We start from the raw sequence: 24,268 nt of genomic DNA, 5'->3' as shown, positions 1-24,268 counted from the left end.
TGTCACAAAGCATTGTAGTGCGCATGCATAGAATGCGTCCCTATTCGTTCGCGGTCAGAAAAGTATACTCAAAGGCAACGCGGTCGGCTGGGCACGATCTGATCCGGAACGCGCAAAAACGAAGTATACCTGGGCCTTAAGAGAAAGCGATTTAACACCTCCGAGAACGCAGTTTAATGTGACCATGTAAACACATAAGTGGTGTTCTAATGGGTGTTTGAAGAGTGCTCATGTGTGTGAACAGACCGGATAACAACTGTCATAGGATGGAGCCCAACAACAATCAACACAGTGGTAGTACAGTGGGAAAAGCACATACACTACAAACTATACCCATTTATACACACCAATGTAAAATATCGACTTAATACGCCACACTGTACCAAGCACAGAAACAAATAAACTTGAAGTATGAAGTAAGTTTTATCATGCACATCTTAAAAGTAAAACAGCAATCCATTTATTTTCCTTCTATATGTAGGTTATTAGGACTGAATGAGGTCCAAAGTGAGTAATACCTTCTTTTTGTGTATTATATAGCTCAAATTAATAGAATGGTACGATTAAGTCCAGGATGGTTCAATGACTTCAAGGTTTGTTTGAGAACAAGCTAATTTCTAAAATAACATTCTGACCCTTTAAGTGTATTCACATCCAAAATCCTTGATTTAAAAGAACCATTGATTGCTACTACGAAGTCTAATCTAGATATTGGCTAATAACTGATATTTTAAATGCCTTTCTTGGGCATTTTGGACTATTTAAACAATTCTTTAAAGCCCTGACCTAGTTGACTGAGAATTCTACATGATTTCAGTTAAATCAGTGTAAGTGAATTAGTGTTTCATACAAAGACGTGTCTCTAGGCTAGTCCTGTCACCTAAAGTTTATGCCACTGCAGTAAAGTAGCCTCACGGCATGTGATGGTTAACTTCTGCAAACAGATGGACATCTCTGCTACAGGGAAAGAGAGTTTCACTGAAGTAACCATTTTCAATGTAGCTTAAATTAGACTTAAAGCTTGCACTGACATGAAATAAACATTACTGGGGATATATTGAATCATTTTCTCTGAAGGCGAGAGGGAAAGGGATCTTAATTTCAAGTCGTCACATCGTCCATGGTTATTTACCAAAAAAACAGGTATTGATTTCGGGCCGGTTAGTGGACGCGGTGACCTAACTGAAATGGCAGTCTCATTGGAGGCCCCTGTTAAGTAGTGCAGAACTAATATAGGATAATTTCAGGGAAGGCATCAGAAGACCCTGGACAGAAGGTCAATTTCTTGTTGGACCTGATCTGAGATCAGCTTTAAACAGTTAAATGACTGAAAATATAAATAAAATAACTTAAATAGACTGGGGTATAGAATGGAGTTTATATACTACACTAAATAACTTAATGACATAATGCATTACAGCTCATTAACATTGTTTTAATAACTTGTTTTATAGAGGGAACATTCACCTGTTAATTAGCCAACTTTAAGGGCGTACTGCTTATTTAATACACTCACTAGTTCAGGTGAATAAAGCTGCCATTCATTACTTTTACTGCTAGTTTGACTGCACACTTTATCACACAGACATAAAAGGGCAGCAAATTTCATTTTCATCCAGCTTAATCCATTGATTTCTTTATCAAACCACCCTCAAATATACTTTCTCTCTTATTTCAAAGCAGCCTTTTATTTTCTATGCTCAAAATCTCTGACCACTCACAGCTCCGGTTGCATAACCAGAAATTACACTTGCATTTTGTGTGCGAGAGAGAGTGTGTGTGTGTGTGTGTGTGTGTGTGTGTGTGTGTGTGTGTGAGAGAGAGAGAGAGGGGGCACCTAGCAAAGAGACTGACTCTGTCATGAGGCAAATACGAGGCTCTGCAACTGTGCAACCAAAGAATCACTCACAGGAGGACAGACTGGTGTAGTATGTTTCCTGTAACTCACAAATGGAAACAATATTACATTTATGGAGAGACGGAATTCTGATATATCTGAATGATATATTTGAATAAGTCTTTTCTTGTATTTGTAACACTGCATTTTAAAGAAGTAATTTCTGCGCCGCTAGTGTCAATGAACGCAATTGCAAAAATAATGACCAGTTTCAAATAGGTTTCCTAAACACTCCCTCATTGCTCAGCCAAACAGGTAGCCCTGCCCCAGACTTGGGCCATTTTTAAGCCAATATTGCTGTGTTGGGCTGCTCAAACTGAGGAACGTGTGGATAGCACAGGGCCACAGTGTTTATTTACACTTTTGGGGGGGGGGGGGGAATATCCCCTTCAAATGGCTTACTTACAGCCGTATATTAGGGGAGGGCGATATGACCAAAATCTTACGTCACGAATCATGAGTATTTTTATATCACGACAACGATTTATATCATGATATAGTAAAATGTTTCTGGAAAATCAATACAAATTGTTTTAAGTATTAAATAGCCATTTTGTTATGACTATTTTTTGGTTAATCCAGTCAGTGAATTAAATACTTTATAAATGAAAACTACTTCCTCTTTTATAATTTTCTCTTTTTGGAACTTGACAAACATAGGTCAAAGAGAAAAAAAAACCACTCAACTTGGTTTTAAATCAGGCGTACCATAATGCTACATTTCACATTATGCCACATTTCAGTCTGATATGTTGTTGACCAATATTATTATTATTATAAACTTTCCTCGGGAAACTCAATCTTCTCAATGCAATGCAACAAAGAAAATAATAAATAAGTACAAATATCCAATGAAAATAAACACAAATAGGTTCTAAAGATTTAAGTTATCTCCATAGAACGTCATTCGAAAAGAATTTTAGTAAGGGTGATTTAGTTTAAAAAAGAAAACTTTAATTTGGCGCATGACACAGTGTTGTATCGGTTTTCCTCGGCAGTGGTGGTTAGAAGGTTGGACTGTCTAGCCGTTTGAGATGTTTGACTTCCTCCATAACGTTTTAAGGTAAAAACAAACAAACAAAAAAAACTTGTGGTCAGTGGCGCAATTTTGAGTAGCACAAGCGTTACCACTCTGCGCTCTCCTGTCTCTAGAGCACAAATATCGGGAAGCCTGCTGGAATCGTGCGCACTTTAGTGCTCCGAAGATAGCATGCACGACACTCACGTGAAAACACAGATATGCGTGTCAGATAAGAAGCATATTAGCACTCATTAGGGCTGTGTGGATACAATCAAATACCGTTATATCGCGATACTTTTTCTCAAGATATCGTATCGATACTTTAGATCCATGTATCGTTATTTATATTAAACTATGTGTATTCATATCATAAAAACACAACAAAACTGGCTCACTTTTACTTCCAAATTAAATTAATGAGCTTACCAAGACATTAAAACATGATGTTTCGAGCTAAATGCTCTTCATCAGATATCAGTATGTAAATGAATTGGAATTGAAATTGGAACTGATTTGTAATCAAATCAAATTATGATACTGTGATGAATCACAATATATCTTATCATGACGTGTATTGAAATACGTATCGTATTGTGAGGTGCCAGGCAATACCCAGCCCTAGTGCTCATTGCGGTGAATGCAAGATGAATGTCATTGAATTTGCTGAATTTCATTGAAATTTTCAGTGCCCGAAAAACTGTCCATGTCTCTTCAATTCTCTCAGTGTTACGTGAAGCCCTGTCCACTGATAGGTACTCACACACTTCCCCAGGTTGGATTTCAAAACCATATATTCCTCAAGGGTAAATGTTTGCTGCCGCTTAACCCGATACGTCACCAGCATATTAGCTCTGGTCGGTGCCATGAATATCCCTTCATTTTCAATGGCTGCATTTGGACGAACTAATTGGTGTTGATTTGGAGAAACCAAATGGTCCTCCCTTGATGAAACCCCACTAGATTCATCAGCAGAGCCTCAATGAAAGATTACAAAGACAGCGATGATGGTGATGTCATAGAACTTTCTGTGGGAGAAAAACGTGGTTTATTATTTCTTCATTAATAGAATGAACTTTAGCTTTGGTTCCTTAGCTATGGCGGCGACTTCCTTAAGGGGTCGTAAAATTGCCCTCTTCTCCATTTATCATTCTCAAGGCTTACCCCCCTCCCTTTCCTTTCCCTGCACTCAAAGATCAGTCAAAAAATGCAGCCACTAATTTAAAGCCAATCGGCTTCCCACTAGCTCTGGTGACTGCAAACCCATGTGCCTCAGGATGGACAACTGCTAATTAAATTTCCCCCTTGCTTTTCTTGCTTTCTTCCTGCTCTCTTTTTGGGTGTACAGTATGTTTTGTTTTTATACCGGTTTTCCAGCCTTAACTATTCGCAGGAAAAGTAAACAGGACTGCTTTTTTATTCATCCTCTCCATACCAAATCTAAAGTGAGGGACGTTGCAAAAGTTTTGAAAGAAATTCCAATTACAGTGAAATGACGGTGAAAATTGCACATAATTAGTTCAGCTAAAAATGAAATTTCTGTCATTTACTCACCCTCATGTTGTTCCGAACCTGTATGACTTGCTTTTTTTGTTTCCGCAGAAAGGATAAATTCTTAAGACTCTGATGGTTGCACTTTTCCAAGCAATTACAATAAAACATTCATTAAAAAGATCCTGCTCAAAAGAATGGTTAATTTACAAATCGTTACAAAAACAACAATCATTACTTCTCTCATAAATACACCAAGAGCTAGGGCAGATGTCAAGATTTTTGGTGAATAGTGACTTAAATTTGGTCTGTTTCTCACACAAAGCAATCATATTGTTTAAGAAGACTTGTATAAGTACCATACCGCACTATACCAGCCGTTTGGACCACTTTTATGATCCTTATATAATACTTTTTTATCCTTGAAAGCGTCGGTGCCAATTAATTGCAAATGCATAATAAAAAATAAAAAAAAGACAAAAAATGGCTAAATTTCCATCATTGTGTTTCAATGACAGAATTTTCATTTTTGGGTGAACAATTCCTTTAAGGTGTAAATCACAGCTAAATAAAACAGCAAGAACCATTTGTAAATGCAACACTTCAAGACTTAATTTATTTTGAAGAGCTTGCAGGAGGACATCTCAGTTTAAAGTCACTGTCACATATACAAACACACTTTGAAAGGCTCTAAAATGATAAAACAAGTGAGTAGATTTTGAAAAGCTGTCATGGTTATTTTGCCAGCACAGCCTGTCCTTGTAGCTGTTGATGGGAAAAGTGAGCTCTTGCTCTGTAAAGACTAGAGCATTCAGAGCTTTTATCAAAGAAGTCATTATTAAGAAATTGTGCTGTGAAATTCATGTCAATGATAACTCAATCCTAACAAGTTCAATTTAATAAGGGCAACACAGCATGAGGCAAACAAACGCACACATAGAAGTTAGCTTTAATAAGGTTAACACTGCAGAGAGAGGTTCTGACTCAAATCAGACTCAAAAGGGCTGCCAAGGGTCACTCAGAGTTTAAAAAATGTGGCATCCTAACGAGGTCAGCATCCAGCCTACCTTCACAATCACCAGCACTATGTTACAAAACCAGTCTAAATACTTCAACAGTCATACTTGATATGGTTTCCTAATCGCTGTTTTATACTAATCATTCCAATGACATAATTTTAGAAAAGTAAATTACCACAAATCCCAAACAAAAGTCATGACTAAGAGGTCTAACAATAAAAAAACCATTAAATGAAGGTGGCTAGACGAACATAAATCTAACAAACATTTTCCGTGGCAACTATAATTTCCGCCAAAATACTATAGTTGCTACAGTTTATTTTGACTATAAAATCACCACACATTAATATAGGATCTAATTCAAATTTGTTTAATTTATTTTTGATGACAGTGGTGGCTAAACACACACACACACACACACACACACACAAACTTACCTACGATTACAAATACATAGCCCAATGTACAGTAAGATGGTCATTCTCACAAAATAAACCCAATCGTGGTGATCACAATACAAAGATAATGAAAAATAAATTATGATTTTCACAAAACAAAAAGAATAATAGTGTATTATGTGAAAAGAAAGAGACAGAGTAATTCAAGAGACGTGAAACTAGCACAGTTTTGTTGGAAACTGACAAAATATATTGCAAGTGGCCACTTTAATCCATGTATTAAATTATTCATTAAGTGAATGTTAGTGAACTGGGTCTCTGATTGCAGGATATAAAGCCAGCGTGGAGTCGTCAGATCAGAGCTGCTTGTGCACTGTGGTGAATGAGGATGGCTAAATGTGAATGACTTTAATTAAAGAAGCATGAGCTCTCTGCCTTCATACCTCTCTAATCTAACCTTCCCTTGAAGTGGCTCTCTGGGTGTGTGTGTGTGTGTGTGTGTGTGTGTGTGTGTGTGTGTGTGTGTGTGTGTGTGTGTGTGTGGTATATTCAAGCTAAGCTTCATGAGTGTGTGTATTTATGTCAGTGAGGGAGACACTTTGTGTGTATGTGTGTCTGTGTCTTTGTAATGGGATCTGCATTTGACGAGCTGCATTTCTCCCCAGGCAAACAGAACAGCAGGTTTAGACTCGGCCTATACAAGACCACAGTGGCTTTCCAACACTTTAGATTAACCCTTGCAGCAGGGAAATTTACCAGAAGACTTCAATGACTTTAAGCAGGGGGGCAACTGTTTGGTAGTGTTGGATAAGTTATTTATAAACAAAAGGAAAAAAGGTAACTCTCCACAGATTACCTTTTCAAAAATGTTAATATTCAAAAGTGTAATCAGATTACACAAGGAATTACTTCATGGAAATAAAATTATCAAATTAATAATTACTTTTAAGTTACTTTCTAAAACCCTTACAAACAATTATAAAAATATTTATTTCTGCTAGACGAATGCAAAATCATGTGTATATTTCCTCCCAGTCCATTTACGTACACAAGTTGAACACTCAGCACTAAGTGTTTCTCACTTACAAGAACTCATTATGGGCCACACATGAAAATAGACGAACATGAGCATAATTATTTTTTAAATACTTTTGTATATTAATATATAATTTAGTATATTATGTGTAATTCAAGTAAATAACTAATGCAATTGAAAGTATTTGGATTACAAGAATTTAAAATGTAATCTATGTTACACTCTTTTGACTAAAGTCAACCCGGCCTCCTGACAAGTTGTAATAAATGATTGTGAAATCATAACTTTGATGAAGATATACGAGTTGGCTTGTACAAAAACATACTAGTTACCATAATCTACCTATCTGGCAAAAAAAGGCATGCAGAAAAACAATGTACTATACTAATTAATCCATTATCATAAAATCATGAAGATAACCAAAAACAGAAGGTAGAAAATTGTGAATGAGGGGTATTCAAATTCTGTGGAAATCTGCAGAGTTCTACACGCACAGATTCCATTAATTACATTACACCCAACTAGGGCTGAAGAATTTATCAAAATGAAGTCTAAATCGTGATATATTGTAGTGTGATTATCAAACTGCAAAGGCAATTAAATGCACCGATCAGCCACAACATTAAAACCACCTGCCTAATATTGTGTAGGTCCCCCTCGTGCCACCAAAACAGCACCAACCCGCATCTCAGAATAGCATTCTGAGATTATATTCTTCTCATCACAATTGTACAGAGCGGTTATCTGAGTTACCGTAGACTTTGTCAGTTCGAACCAGTCTGGCCATTCTCTGTTGACCTCTCTCATCAACAAGGCATTTCCGTCCACAGAACTGCCGTTCACTGGATGTTTTATTCTAGAGACTGTTGTGCATGGATATCCCAGGAGATCAGCAGTTACAGAAATACTCAAACCAGCCCATCTGGCACCAACAATCATCCATGCGATAATCTAATGAGCCAATCAGGTGGCAGCAGTGCAGTGCATAAAATCATGCAGATACGGGTCAGGAGCTTCAGTTAATTTTTACATCAACCATCAGAATTGGGGGAAAAAAAATGGGATCTCAGTGATTTCGACAGTGGCATGATTGCTGGTGCCAAACGGGCTGGTTTGAGTATTTCTATAACTGCTGATCTCCTGGGATATCCATTGCACAACAGTCTCTAGAATTTACTCCGAATTGTGCCAAAAACAAAAAAAAATCTAGTGAGCGGCAGTTCTGTGGATGGAAACGCCTTGTTGATGAAAGAGGTCAACAGAGAATGGCCAGACTGGTTTGAACTGACAAAGTCTACGGTAACTCAGATAACCGCTCTGTACAATTGTGGTGAGAAGAATATAATCTCAGAATGCTATTCTGAGATGCGGGTTGGCGCTGTTTGGTGGCACGAGGGGGGCCTACACAATATTAGGCAGGTGGTTTTAATGCTGTGGCTGATCGGTGTAAATAGTCTTCACACGAAATCGCAAAATAACGTAGTTTATGTGCGCAGTTCTGTTCTCTGTAGTGTTACACATTCTCAAAGTGTTAAATTTACAGCGCTATAGATTCAATAATTGCACATTTGTGTAATTCCAAATATGCTTGGCTGCTAAAAGTTACTATCCAAATCTAAAGTAACCTCATAACACTTGTTTTTTTGTTTGTTTTGTTTATGGACAAAAGAGCAGATGAGAGTGTTTCTCTTCCCTCATGTCTTCCTTCAGTGTACTGCCAAAATAAAAGCTTTCATAGCTATGCTGCATGCAGGTTAAGAAAATATTACATAAATATGGTACTGTTTTAAAATAACAATAATAATAGTTGTTGATGTTGTTAATATTATAAAAAAATATGTTTCCATAATAACTTCTTAATAATACCTTATTATTGGGTTCCAATAATTTTGATTTGTTTTATCTGTCCATATCATTAAGCCCTACACTAAGTAAAAGGACTGAGGTGTCTCGCATTCAATGAAGGAAGAAATCTGATGGAATCCTCTCACACAAGTTAATTTTGTTTTTTCCAACTCTCCCTTATTCATTCATCTTTCACAGGGCTGTTTTGTATGAGAGAAGCGAGATGGAGAGTTCTTCTTTCCTGACTCTATTGTCCCACCTGCTCCATAGCACTGTAATTCAACCACCCACAATCCCTCCGTGCGCTCCCACATCTCACACTTTAACAACCGTATCTTCACCTGACACAGAAACCGGCAGCTTAGCACACCTGAGGCTACCAGGTGTGTTAGCCAGTCCCGTTTGCAATTTCCTACCTCCAGTTCTACGCCCCCCACCCCAGAGGAAAGACAAAATCACAGATGAGATTTCTTTAACATCTCAAATGTTTCTACTAGAGGGCAATAAGTTTAAATGGAGAGCTAATGGAGACTTTAAAGTCTGCTTTAAAGAATTTTCTCTTGAGAAAGAAAGAGATCTCAACAATGTCTTAAACTCTGCTCAAATTTACCAAGGATACCAAAGTCAGGGATTTTAATAGGAACTCAAACATTTATCAGCAAATTCACCCAAAACAAAATTAGTTTAACAATGCTATCATTAGTTTCTTATTTGTGTACTCTAACAGCATGTCAACAATTGTCAATTAAAATTTCTTCCATTTCATTACTCACATGTTTTAGGAGAAACCCCAGAGACGAAATTGATGCTTATTCGTCAACATGAAACAGCATTCACTATGCATTTTACTTTATCAGAAAGACTCAGGATTATTGGGATTCATACGAACTGAGACATACTTATATCATTTGGCTTGGATACTTGCTTGAACAGTCAGATCCTGCCGGAAGCAATGACGGGGGAGTGGAGCTTACCCCCGGCCAGGATGGGACCTAAACTGGTGGTGACGGGGTGGAAGGGGGTGTAAACAACGGAAGTATTCCAACAATAAGAGACAGCTTAGAGGGCTTATAAAGCGGAGACTGTATTGTCATTTACATGGGTGTGGGTTTGGAAAAAAAACTTTTTTGGAAAAAAAAGTTGTTTCTGTGGCGGAACAAGTTATTACATGTTGAAGAAAGATTACGAAGATAATTTTTTTCTTTGGAATAATGTGCACTGTAGAATCGTTCACAGAAAGACCAGAAATGCCAATTAAGAAAGTAAATAGGGTCACTTTCGATTTCATGTTGATTCCAAATTAAACGAGCTATGAAAGAGCAACATCTGCAAAAAACATTTTCCTCTTTGCTATTTTTCTGCATCTCCCTCTTGTGGTGTAGGTCTGTCTCTATCATCCCTTTTTTATTTTTATTTTTTTGGTTTCTCTTCATTTTCTTTACTCCCCCTGCCCCTCCTTTCTAAAGTCCTCAAACTTCCTCTCAATTAGCAGGTGTGCTAGCTCTTTGTTCTCCCCTTCTCTCTTTCTGTAGCCCTCCAAGTCACTCACAGTTGACCCTCTTACATACACAACCCTTCTTCACACATGTACGCACATACACATACACAGAGATACCACCCCCCTCAGGAGTATAAAAGAGTCTTAAAACTCTGGGATGGAACTTAATCCATGAAAGGAAAAGTGAAAAGAAAAAAAAAGCCAGCCAAGTGGCTCAGCCCATCCCAGCATGGCACGGCGTTCAAAGAGAAACACACACATACTATTACTGCGTCTGGCAGACACAACATTGCACGCTCTGTTCGCCTTCTTTTCAGTTAGCTGCAACACCCTACAGTTGTCTTAAAGGGATAGCTTACCCAAAAATGAAAATTCTGTTATCATTTACTCACCTTCAAGTTGTTCCAAAACAAATGACTTTCTTTTTTGCTTGGAACAAAAAAGGAGATGTTAGGCAAAATGTCAGCCTCAGTCAACATTCATTTTCTTTGTCATTCGTTTCCATGGAATAAAAAGTGAAATGTGACCAGGGAAAAAGCATCTTGAAAATTCTGCTAGATACGTCCAAGAAAGAAAGTCATACAGTTTTTGAATGGCATGGAGGCGATTAAACAATTACAAGTGTTATTTTTATGTGAGCAACGCCTTTAAAAAGACGTGCTTTCATATTCCACTCGATTAATTTTGGAAGAGTGCGCTGGAAAATCCACAGGTGATTTGCATACACTTTGATTTTGGTTCCCTTGCAAACACTAAAACAAAATACTTCCTGGGGGAGCTCTTTGAACTAAGATACTGCCATGGTATTTTCCCTGGCAGCTTATCCGTATCTCTCTCTAACTTACCCCCATCACTCTTTTTTTTTCCCTCCCTCTTTTACCCCTCCTCTCTCTCTCTCTCTCTCCCCCTTTTCCTCAAGCTCTTGTCTTAAGCTCCCCGGGTTTCTTTTCTTCTCTTTTTAAATAGAGGCCAGGACTGTGAAGTCTAATAATGGTCATTTTGCCTCCCATTGAAGGCCGGGTAATTCTGCCAGGCCTTGGTTCACTTTGAAACACATGACACAGGGAGCTTCCCAGTGGCCATGGCAACTCACTCAGTGGGTTCCAAAGCCATTATTTCATACTTGCAGAGGGACAGAAAACCTGCCGGCCAATAGAAAGAGGGTCCACCCACGGGGAGAGAACCTTTGACACCAAGCAAAGGAAAACCCAGTGAGATAATATCAGCAAGTTGAGGCATACACAAACATAAAAGAGAAACCCCAGAGCTAGGGCCCCATCGGTGCTCGGCGCTTCAAAAACGCTAAACGTCCCCCCTCACCCCCCTCCCATTCCTCCTACTTGTTGATGGTGTCTGTGTGCGTTTTTGCAGTGAAATGTGTATTTGCAGCTTTCATTAAAAACAATTCTTTCGAATCCCAGGGCGTGCTGAGTGACTCCAGCTAGGTCTCCTAAGCAACCAAATTGGCCCAGTAGCTAGGGAGGGTAGAGTCACATGGGGTAACCTCCTCGTGGTCGCTATAATGTAGTTCGCTCTCGGTGGGGTGCGTGGTGAGTTGTGAGTGGATGCCGCGGTGGATGGTGTGAAGCCTCCACACGTGCTGTGTCTCCGCGGTAACACGCTCAACATGCCACGTGATAAGATGCGTGGGATGACTGTCTCAGGCGCAACTGAGATTCGTCCTCCGCCACCTGGATTGAGGCGAGTCACTACGCCACCACGAAGACTTAGAGTGCATGGGGAATTGGGCATTCCAAATTTTTTATAATATATATATATATATATATATATATATATATATATATATTATATATTCTTAAAGGGATAGTTCCAACCAAAAACATTTAAATTCATGTACTTTTTAGTATTTATTTATTTACACACCCTGATGTTGTTCCAAAGCCTGTATGACTGATTGACTACTGTGGAACACGAAAGGAGATTAGGCAAAACGTTAACCTCGTTCACTTTTAATTGCATCTTTTTTTTTTCATACAATTAAAATAAATGGTGACTGAGGCAAACATTCTGCCTGACCTATGCTTTTGTGTTCCATGTAATAATAATAAAAAATAAAAAAAGTCAAATGGTTTGAAACAACATCAGGGTGAATAAATAATGACAGAATGTTCATTTTTGGTGAACTATCGCTTTAAAAAAAACAAAATTATATAATGATATCTACAATATATATACAATACATTCCTATCCAAAAAAGACAAGAAAAATCAGAGTTTGAAACTGTAAACATTTGCACCTCTACATCAAAATCTTGCAGCTCAAACTCTCTTTCTCTGGCTGTGTAGCCTCATTTCTCTCTGATTTTAAAATGAGGTGACTCAAGTGCCGTGCAGTCAAGCAGCAGGTGGGTGGAGGTGCTTCAAGCTGCCTCTGGCTTGCATCAGGATTTAGCTTCCTTTCTAGAGTAATTACAGCACACAAGGAGTAAATTTTTTAGCTCATGAAAGAGTTCATCAAACGGTGATGTATGAGAAATGCATGTGTGCGTGGACAAAAACCTGGAATTTGATTTAAAAACTTTTTCTGAGAGGGCAACAAAAATTTACCAAAAATGTACCAAAATTTTTATTGTTATCATTAGTTTTTCATCATTTTGCTCACATTTTAGCTTTTTCAAAATGTGCAAATCCATGAATTCCAGTCTTGAAATAGTAAATATTATATTGAGTACAGTATACGTACATACTGTTGCATGTTTGTTTACATGCATCATTTGTGCTATTTACAAAGTATTTATATTGATTTGTAGAACACGTACTAAAACAAAACTCTCTCTTTAAGAATACCAGCAGTTCAGCGAGCGTAACAAAAGTGTTTCAGCTGAGTGCACATTAATGAGAGCTTCTTTACTGCATCCGTGCTATGTGTGATGAGAATAAAAAAAACAAACATTTTGTTTATTTTTGATCAGCAACTGACTGTACAGAACAGAAAAGGTATTAAAAAAAACTTTTACTCTCAACATGCAGTGAAAGGATCCCAGTGCTAAACTTCTTCGCCACTATACTAAATCACTTGTGAAAGAAATCTGAACATTTACCAGCCAGTGGCAAATCACAGATAATTTTAGTCACATAGCACACAATTTGGTTGCATATGCGAGTGATTTACTTACATTATAGAGGATTGCCGCATAGAGTTAAAGATTGATCGTGGGATTTCAAGAATCGACATTGAGATTGTTCAAATGGAGATCATGATGCATCCGAAAAACAATATTTTCCATGTTCCAAAAAATATGCCATTACCATGATACTTTTTTGTAAGTGAAAAAACAGAAGAGGCAGTCTTTCGATAATGTCGTCTCACACACAACCACACTTGAGTCATGCAGTGGGAATGGGAAGAATCAGTATGCAGTCAGAAGATGAAAGGACAGAACCCACAGTCGGTTTTGCATGTGTCAGATAGAGCAGAGCACTGTTTGAAAAAGAGGATATCATGCTGGCAAAGAGACAATAACAGAGAGAAAGAGAGAGAGACCAACAAACAAGGGACCTGCTGGGAATATATAAGGTACATTAACAATAACAGAAAATAAAAAATAATACATAAATACACTAGAGCTGAAACGATTAGTCAACGTTAGACAACGTCGACAGTAAAAAATTGTTGGCAAAAATGTTCGTTGTCGAATAGTCGTTTGATCTCATTTAACGTAACGAGATCACATTAAACTCTAATGATTGTTTATCGCGCCTGACTGAGGAGAGGAAGAATTACACAGCTCACAGTCCAGATGCACTCTAAACTTTCCAAACTGCTTCAGGTGATGTAGATCGCAAAGTATGAGGGAATTATAATGCAAATATTAAAACATGATCGGCCTAGTGACTGCAATGTCAAGATTTATAATGAAAAAGGAGTCATATTTTGGTCTGTACTCACCCAAAACCAATCGGATCGCTTAAGACGACATGGATTAATAACCCACTGCAGTCTTATGGATTTCTTTTATGCTGCCTTTGTGTTTCTTAGAGCTTCAAAGTTTTGGTCACCATTCACTTGCATTGTATGGACTTCTGGGATGTCACGATGGTGAGTAAATTATTAGAGAATTTTAATTTTTGGGTGAAATATTCCTTTAATACCCCCAAATTTTTTTTGCTTGTTTCACAGGCTGACAAGACAGTCGTCTTGGCTTTATACTGGCACCTATCATTGTGTATACATCACGCAAAAGCGAAAGTTTTCAGTTACTTATGCCAATATAGAAACACTCTATTCACAGATGTAGGCATATGTCATGATCAATTTATTTCACAACTGAAAGTGTTTGATCAAAAAATTGGAACAACACTAATGTAGGTGAGAAAGAATGATGTGACACAGAACAAAAGACAGAGCACGAACGAGAGAGAGAGAGAGGAAGCAGGAGAGGTGGGAGGTGAGCAGAGCGATGGCTCTCTGAGGACATAGATAGGAAACAGAGGAAGAAACTGTGTACATATACATGTCAGCGGGGCAGCTCCATCAAGACCTTACACAAATTGGAGAAGCCTACATGACCATCTAACACACACAAACACACAGATTGGGGTTTAACAAACATAAGCCTTCACATTTTACAGTAAAGACACCAAGTCAACCATTGTTTAAACAAACAGATAGTCCTGTCCCAAACCCATGCCTTTGGCTGAGCCAGTGTTGCCAGGTTGGGCTGCTCAGGATCCTCAAACAAACAAAGCAATGTGTTGATAAAGCCACAGAACCAGTGTTTACACTTCAGAAAGTCAAACTACAAATGGTTTGCAATCTTGCAATCCACCCATAAAGATCATCAAAGACAAGGCAACACTGCCAAAATTCTGATCACCGCTGAATATATCCAAATGTTTCAATCCATTGGTTCAGCATTCCCCAGAGAAAGAAAGAGAGAAAATTATTAGAAAGGATGGATGCTTTAATTTTTAACCAAAAGTCCAAAAGTGATCGAAAGGAGCAAAACAAAAATAAGGGTAGGGGTGGCCCAACAGAAACAGCCTGGCGTAAGCAGGTCAATGGGACACCGGTGAGACTGGACAGACACTGGTGCTGGGCCTGGAATGAGAACCCCAGCTGAGCATAGGCTTATATCAGAGTCCCGATTATGACAGCGGACTCTCTAATTATAGCACTGGCACAAAAGGGGAGGATGTTTTTCTATCCCCCTTATTATGAAAGAAAAAGAGATGGAATGTGTTTACCTCTTTCACCCAACTTGAACTTTCTGGAAAACTATTCACCAAATACATTTTTCAAACACTATAACCAACATTATAATCGACTGGAACGGAGCACCGTTTGGACGAAAGAAGGCAGTTTTATAGAATTTACACTCATTTCTTGACATATGTTTTCCTATCAAAGTAACATGTAGGAAAATGCTTACATTGTGGTTTGTGACTTCCAGGTAGCTAAGGATAGATGTCGAGAACTAAGGCAAATCCCAAAGCACCAATAAAAAAAATAGTAGATGCCACTGTAAATTTCACTAGCACTAATTAACAATTGTCTAAAATGATCAAAATCTCAATGAGAATCCAAGAGGGAAACTATTATGTATATTTTGAAGCCCATTCACGCTTTAGACATGCAAAAACATTCAGCTGTTTGAAAGCATGAGGGCCCTGCTAAGTATAAATGTGAGGAAATCCTCTCTTATCCCCAAACAAGATAAAACATACAAATATATATTAGTGTCTTTAGACTGCAGAAAGCTCAGCCAGTTAGGCTTTGATTCATTTGCATCTGGATTTGTCTAATGTGGCTACAGAACACAGGTCACTGAAAGCATTCTTCCACCATTTCCTGTTTTAAAGGCAAAATTATGACATCACAGTAGCAAAAGCAGTTCTGCAAATCAGATGACACTATCTGGGTAATATATGACGTCGGTCTTGCACAACACTACCATTCAACCGCCTCTGCAAATTGTAACACTGAGTGGAGTTATTGCTGTCTGCTGCACTAGCATTGCTATTTGGCCCTTTCTCCATTAGGACTTTCACCGAAATTGCCGTTGACCAATGGGCAGCGTAATATGAAAATGTTCACCAAATGAAAATGATGCAACTTGTTTTTTCTACTGATAATGATGTTGTGGGGCAAAATCCAGAACTGTAGACCACTGCTACTTGGTCTTTCTTTCTCACCCCCCATGTTTTGAAAATACATGGGCAATGTCATTTGAGATATATTTATAATAGTACCATATACAGTTGAAGACAGAAGTTTGCATACACCTTAGCCAAATATATTTAAACTCAGTTTTTCACAATTCCTGACATTTAATCTTAGAAAACTTTCCCTGTCTGAGGTCAGTTAGGATCACTACTTTATTTTAAGAATGTGAAATGTCAGAATAATAGTAGAAAGAATGATATATTTCAGCTTTTATTTCTTTCATCACATTCCCAGTGGGTCAGAAGTTTATACACTTTGTTAGTATTTGGTAGCATTGCATTTAAATTGTTTAACTTGGGTCAGACATTTTGGGTAGCCTTCCACAAGCTTCTCACAATAAGTTGCTGGAATTTTGGCCCATTCCTCCAGATAGAACTGGTGTAACTGAGTCAGGTTTATAGACCTCCTTGCTTGCACATGCTTTTTCAGTTCTGCCCACAAATTTTCTATCAGATTGCGGTCTGCTTTGTGATGGCCATTCCAATACCTTGACTTTGTTGTCCTTAAGCCATTTTGCCACAACTTTGGAGGTATGCTTGGGGTCACTGTCCATTTGGAAGACCCATTTGCCACCGAGCTTTAACTTCATGGCTGATATCTTGAGATGTTGCTTCAATATATCCACATCATTTTCCATCCTCATGATGCCATCTATTTTGTGAAGTGCACCAGTCCCTCCTGCAGCAAAGCACCCCCCCAACATGATGCTGCCACCCCCATGCTTCATGGATGGGATGGTGATCTTCGGCTTGCAAGCATCACCCTTTTTCCTCCAAATATAACGATGGTCATTATGGCCATGTGCACTTGTAACTGTATTCTGGATTTTTTTATGGCAGTTTTGGAGCGGTGGCTTCTTCCTTGCTGAGCAGCCTTTCAGGTTATGTCGATATAGGACTCGATTTATTGTGGACACAGATACTTGTATACCTGTTTCCCCCAGCATCCTCATAAGGTCCTTTGCTGTTGTTCTGGGATTGATTTGCACTTTTTGCACCAAAATACATTCATCTCTAGGAGACAGAATGCATCTCTTTCTTGAGCGGTATGATGGCTGTGTGGTCCCATGGTGTTTATACTTGCATACTATTGTTTACACAGATGAATGTGGTACCTTCAGGCGTTTGGAAATTGCTCCCAAGGATGAACCAGACTTGTGGAGTTCCACAATTTATTTTCTGAGGTCTTGGCTGATTTCTTTTGATTTTCCCATGATGTCAAGCAAAGAGGAACTGAGTTTGAAGTGAGGCCTTAAAATACATCCACAGGTACACCTCCAATTGACTCCAATTAGCCTATCAGAAGCTAATCGGCTAATTGCCTAAAGGCTTGACATATTTTTCTGGAATTTTCCAAGCTGCTTAAAGGCACAGCTAACTTAGTGAATGTAAACTTCTGACCCACTGGAATTGTGATATAGTCACGTATTGCCAAAACTATAGTTTGCTAATATTAAAATTGTGGAATGGTTAAAAAATTTGTTTTAATGACTTCAACCTAGGTGTATGTAAACTAATGACTTCAACTATAAGTAGAATGGTGACTTAAAGGAATAGTTAACCCCAAAATAAAATTCTGTCATCCGTACTCTCCCTCAAGTTTTCCCATATGACTTTCTTTTTATCCATATGTTAAGCAATATGTTAGTCTCAGTCATCATACACTTTCATTGCATATTTTTTGCATACAATGAAAGTAAATGTGACTGAGGATAAAATTCTACCCAATATCTACTTTTGTGCTCCAAAATAAAATCCTGCAGGTTTGGAACAACTTGAGGGTGAGTAAATGCTGAGAGTATTTTCATTTTTGGGTAAACTATTCCTTTTAATTCGAAGTTGCATTATTGCAGAACTGCTTAGAAGCATAGTCAGCAAACATGGAAGCTCTCTGTAATGCATCCTTACCTTGCCCAGTACAGTGAGACAGCTAGGGTCCAACTCGGGCTGCTCCAATTTGACCACGCCCACCCAGCCATATTCATACAAATCCTCTTCATCGTTGTTGTTACACAGCCCCAATGGGTGCATCTGTAAAGACATTGGAAAACTCCTTTGAGAAATGCAATATTTTCTAATTAAATCCAATATAAATACTGAAATGTTCCACACAAAAAAACAATCAGAAATTGCCATCAACACTAATTAAAGGAAAATGCGTGCAAAATTTCTCTAAGCAGACTAGACTAGACTAGCAGTCTAGTCATAAATTGGTGCACAAACAAGGTTAGTACATGGACTTAATTTTGGGTGAAAATATTCCCTAAAGTTTATATTATTATACATTACCTTTACACAATATGCAATAACCTTAGCTCAGGATATTGCACCATATCTCCACTTCCTTTTACTAACTGCCCTATACTGAAGTGCCATGCCACACCCAAAGGCCAGAGAAGGTCTGGAAACTTTAAAAGCTATGAATGAATGAATGAATGAATGATTGAATGGAATATCATGCAGATTCTCCCGCTCTTGGCACACTTCCTATCGGAGTCTTTTTAAGTTGTTCTAAGTGTGAAATCTAGCGCTTTGTGTTGAAAACTGACAACATGTATGTTTATTAATGAAGATCTCCTGGGAGATAAAACCCTCTTAAAATGAGAAAACTAGGCTAAAGATTATTGAGTAATTATATAACTGCAGAATGAGGCCATGCATTGTTTGAGGATAGAGGTTTATTACTTCATTAGTGCTGTTAGCATAAGCTGACGATAATTTCACAGACATGTTGCTGGAAATTTTATATTAAATGAATGATAGCTTAGCTTTGCTTTGCTGGTCTTGGCTTGAACTGCATAGTGAAGAACTCTAACCAAAAGATAGAAATCCAGATAAAGAAATTCAAAATAGTTGAGGCAACAAGTAGTTCTATATAGTTTCAGTTTAAGGTAGATTTTCAAAAGTAAAACTTAAATAAAACTCCATGACAAGTGATTCATTTTGTTTAACATTAATGACCTTTTGTCTACCCAACACAGAGAGATTCAGGGTAAAAAAAAATGTTTTTTTGATGTGCTGACCCAAATTGGATTAACACTCTGAAAATGCTGATTATCATCTTAATTCAGATATCAAAAACCACATCGGGTCCCAAGAGGCCTGAGATTCCACATTTGCATTAAAGTTTGCAAAACTGATGTTGTGACATTTTATCCTATTAGACTGACAACATAGTTCTCTCTTACAGCCCTTTTCCACCGAAATTGCGATGGTTGTTGTGCCGAGCCTGTGCTCCGCTGGTTCACGGCCAGGGCAATCTGGAGCGTACTGTAAACCGGCCGCACTTTTCCACTGACCTGAGAGCCGAACGGTGACGTAACGGTTTACTGTCTACGTGGTAGTTTCATGTGACTACCTCAAACATAAACAAACATGGCGCATCACAGTGTGTTTGTATACAGCTTTTACTCTTGTTTTTGAGGACATATTTATACATACGGATTAATGCAATCCATCGATATTACATTGCTCAACAAGATTATCAGAGGCAACATCTACGCTAAAGACGATAGGTAATGTAATTAAATGATATTGTATAAACTATGGCTTAAAATGCTAAGTTCTGTAAACTGTTACAGTGGAATCGTGATTATTGTATTTGGATTTTTGCCATAGCATATAATATTATTGATTGAGAATCCCACTGCTTTACTTAAAGGAATAGTTCACCCAAAAATAAAAATTTGTTTTAAGTTTCTTTCTTCATCATAACAGAATTTAAGACTTTTAGGATTTCATTTCAGGCCTCCTCCTCTAAACAATGCAAGTGAATGTCCTCCATTTTTTGACGGTCCAAAATGCATATTTAGGGTGCATCAAAATAATCCACACGACTCCAGTTGACAAATAAAGTTCTTCTGAATGCAAACGATTGATTATTTTGAGAAACAAAACAATACTTATATACTTTTTAACTACAAATGTTCGCTTCCGTACATCTCTGTGACGTGCGCTCACGAGAGAGATGACGTAAGCTCGTTGGTAAGGTCACGCGTCACGTGGAGGAGGAGTCAGGAAGCGCGTCATTGTTTACATTGGTTTTTTTTATTATTATTATTTGGAAATTATTTTTTATTTTATTTTATATTGTTTTGAAATTGTTTTGGACTGTTTTGGTTTGTGAACGGTGCTTGGTCTGTGCTCTGTGCAAGTTTCTCTTGTAAACAATGATGCGCATCCTGCCTCCTCCACGTGACGCGTGACCTTACCAACAAGCTTACGTCATCCCTCTCATGAGCGCACGTCACAGAGATGTACGGAAGCAAACATTTGTAGTTAAAAAGTATATAAGTATTGTTTTGTTTCAAAATAATCAATCGTTTGCATTCAGAAGAACTTTATTTGTCGACTGGAGTCGTGTGGATTATTTTGATGCACCCTAAATATGCATTTTGGACCGTCAAAAAATGGAGGACATTCACTTGCATTGTTTAGAGGAAGAGGCCTGAAATGAAATCCTAAAAGTCTTACATTCTGTTTTGATGAAGAAAGAAACTCAGATATATCTTGGATGACCTAAGGGTGAGTAAATTATCAGCACATTTTTGTTTTTGGGTGAACTATTCCTTTAACAGATAGCAGTGATCTTCAAAACTTAGCTGGTCAAAAATCCCCTTACAGAACAAAACAATGCACAAAATAAGATGACAACAGTGTAAGAAAAGCTAGCAAAGCTGGCAAATATAACAATTTACTGAGATCAGCTGCAGAGGACACCAGTGATTAACTGTTTATTACGAGCATTACTGGCTGAATTCAATGCCCCATTTAGTTAGCTGGCTTTTCGGTGTCCGAGTCCAAAACATGGTTGCTCCATCCACTGCCGCTTTTGCTTATGTCCTTCTAATGGTCCCTGTACTCCCTTAAGTGTTTTTCAATTTGTTTATGATTTGGTCACTTGTCCGATTGAAGGCACTGTGCATCATTTCGTGCTGTACCTTTATTCTCGTAGAGTATTTTTTCCTTTGCAATCTCTCTAGTTTTTCTCGGATCTTCAGAAATACCATATCGCAAGTAGAACACTTGTTTCGTCCTGTTACCCGAACGCTTTTGATGTCTGATAATTTTGTGGGTTTTTTATTGTTGCTATAGAGTGAAGTACTCCTTGCTGCAGATGGTAGCTACTGTTGTTGTTGTTTGGGAAAACTTTACCACGGTGACGAAACATTATCCCGCACTCCGTCCCCTGACGTAATCGGTTCCTGCATAGAGACCAGCAAGCTTTTGGGGCCGGTGCGTAACCAGGTTTTCTGCTCGTTTTCTGTGGTTAAATGAGCGGAACCGGCCCAGGAACCCACACCCGAGCTATGTCGGTGGAAAAGGGCTATTAATGGCCAGCATTGCATTAAAGCAGCTTTGTAAGGTTGCCTCAGAGTTGAAGATGACCTCTGATATTTGGATCCCAGTCCAAAAATTCAGGACTTTTTTTTCTTCTTTGAGACACTGTTGTTAAATGATGCCTTTTCTAATCAGTGACCACAAACAAAAGTATCACTTCAGCACCTTAGGAACCTTGCATTTCAATGAGAATTATTCAACATGATTAAACATTTAATTGTGGTCTTGCAAAAAAGTGGCCTATCAAAGTGGGGTCAGGGATGACAAACATAATTGTGGCCAATGTAGTGCCACACAAGTCGAGTTTACTTTGCCATGTTCCCCAATCCCAGTCCAGGAGTACATCAAAACCTGCACATTTTGCATGTCTTCCTTATTCAACACATCTGATTAAACTCACCAGCCTGTTAGTAGAGGCTTCTGAATGACCTGAATTGGGTGCATCAAATACATCAGGCATCCAATATATGCAGTGTTGGGGTTCTCCTGGACTGGTCCTCTAGGATTGGGAAACACTGGTCTACCATGCCGATAGACTTTATCCCCTTCTCACACATGCAACCAGGTAACTTACAGGAAAATCGTTGGGCTGCCTTTACTGGTAAATGTACCACACGTGCTGTTCACACATTAAACTACTTTCCGTCTTTTTTCCGTTTCGCTACCATTCACACATAAGCACCAAATGCCGTTAAACTATGTGACGTTATTTGCCAGAAATTTGGGCTTTTAGTTTGAAAACATGGCGGGTATGATTTTGTAGATGAACGCATGCGGTCGGTAAGGTTTTTTTTTTTTTTTCCTTTTTTGGCAAATGTTTTAATTTATACACCTGCTCGAGACTCAACGACACCGTATGCGACGACTTCATATGAGACTGTTGAACATCAGAGAACAAAATGCTAGCATCCAAAGGCGGAGAAACCATCTGCGGCTGAAAAACACAGTAATATAGGCCCTATATGTATTTTGCTACACAGAAGTCTGCGCGAAGAACAAGGATTCAGAAAATACATGGGAAATCACTAACTGTTCCTTTCAGTTGACGGGAAATTTAATTGTCGCTCAGATGAAGAGAAGTGCTCTAGTTTCACTATCTGGCCAGTTTGTTGACAATTTTCTTACTTCCGAGTCACCGGTATTAAACGGCGTGGATTGCGTAATCTCCATCAGAACATTCTTACGTCAGCACGCCCTGATATCGTACGAACCGAAACCGGAAATCTTACGGCTCTGTTCACACATACAATCAATATGGAAATTTATAAGTAATGATACAACTTTGCATTAAGGAAAATTGCCAGAGCAAAATTTACCAGTATTTTCAAAAGGGTCGTGTTTACACATGACCTCTAAGCTGGAAATTGTAGGTAATTTTCTGGAAAAGTCTGCATGTGTAAATGTGACTGTTGACGTTGCTGCCTCAGAAACTGTCCCAGTGGTTTCACTGTCTCATGCTTTGAAGTCAGGTTGATTGAGGCAGGCTAATTTGTAATAATTGAAAAATATTATGCTAGAAAATTTGAGGAACACATTAAAACTGATAATTCAACTACACCTGCAACCTCTCATACACCACAATTAATTTTAGAACTAACATGTACCCAATACTTGTGTTACCACTCACACAAACATTCCCCCCAATTTGCCCCAACTTATATTCCCAGCTAGCCCCTACTACTGACCGAATGCCCAGTTGCACACTTTTCCCCGGCCCCTGGTCCTCCATCCCCTATCTGTCCTCCTCCTCCTCTTTCTGTCCTTTGTTCTTTGCTATGCCCCGCCATCTCTTCGTTACCACCACAAGAGGTGTCCCTTGTTCAGTCCTCCCACCCTCACGGTCTCTCCTATTTATCCATCTCTCATGCAGCCTCAACGCTCAATGAAACACTTACAATCTTCATGATGATGTGAGGTCAAACTTTTTCTGACGTCAAACAAAGAATATACAAACTAGCCAGTCCACTCGAGCCTTCTCCCATTCCATTCGTCACTCATTTTAACCACTTCCGGTGGTGGGAAAGTAGAAGGGCTAGTTTTTAAGAACCTTCTATGCTTCTAAGATGAACTCATCCAATGCTGCATTCCAATGTAAACAGTATGGTAGCGCACATAGCTGACAAGCGCATTCGCGATAACATCTTATTTATCATAATTATTCATTATAAACATCTAAAAACCACATTATATGTTTGATAATATATAATCTGACCTTCAGTGCACCTGCTGTGATATAATCTGTCCTCCACTGTTGTCTGCTGTGAAGTGTAAGGTATGATTTTTTAAATTACAGCGCACATTAAAGAACTCACGCTGGGGGATCCATCAGCACAGGAGAAACTTGCGTGCGAAAAGGTTCAAATCCGGTAACAAAAACACTCACATGAAGAAAAAGCATTGTTTATGTTGCACATTGAAGTCCACATCTCCAGAATTTAAGTGATCATTCTCTTTGGTCATTAGCGCATTAATTAACTGTGTGTCACAGCCGTTACTGTCAAGCTCCAATATGACATTAAAGAAGCATAAAGGCACCATTAA

At 38.4% G+C, this 24,268-nt stretch overlaps 1 protein-coding gene across 4 annotated transcripts in view; it reads right to left on the bottom strand.

Annotated features, from left to right (window-relative positions):
- LOC127425323 (E3 ubiquitin-protein ligase znrf3-like) overlaps positions 1-24,268 on the bottom strand; it is a 108,844-nt gene that overhangs the window by 16,852 nt on the left and 67,724 nt on the right. For all 4 annotated transcript variants that reach the window (XM_051671178.1, XM_051671193.1, XM_051671186.1 and 1 more), the window contains exon 2: positions 18,296-18,418. In XM_051671178.1, coding sequence (XP_051527138.1) covers positions 18,296-18,418 — 123 coding nt within the window. The remainder of the gene's footprint in view (positions 1-18,295; positions 18,419-24,268) is intronic.

The sequence above is a fragment of the Myxocyprinus asiaticus genome, chromosome 3, assembly GCF_019703515.2.
Source record: "Myxocyprinus asiaticus isolate MX2 ecotype Aquarium Trade chromosome 3, UBuf_Myxa_2, whole genome shotgun sequence".
In the NCBI taxonomy this organism is placed as follows: Eukaryota; Metazoa; Chordata; class Actinopteri; order Cypriniformes; family Catostomidae; genus Myxocyprinus; species Myxocyprinus asiaticus.
Note: the sequence above shows the minus strand (reverse complement) of the source record. Positions and strands in the feature narration are given on the sequence as shown.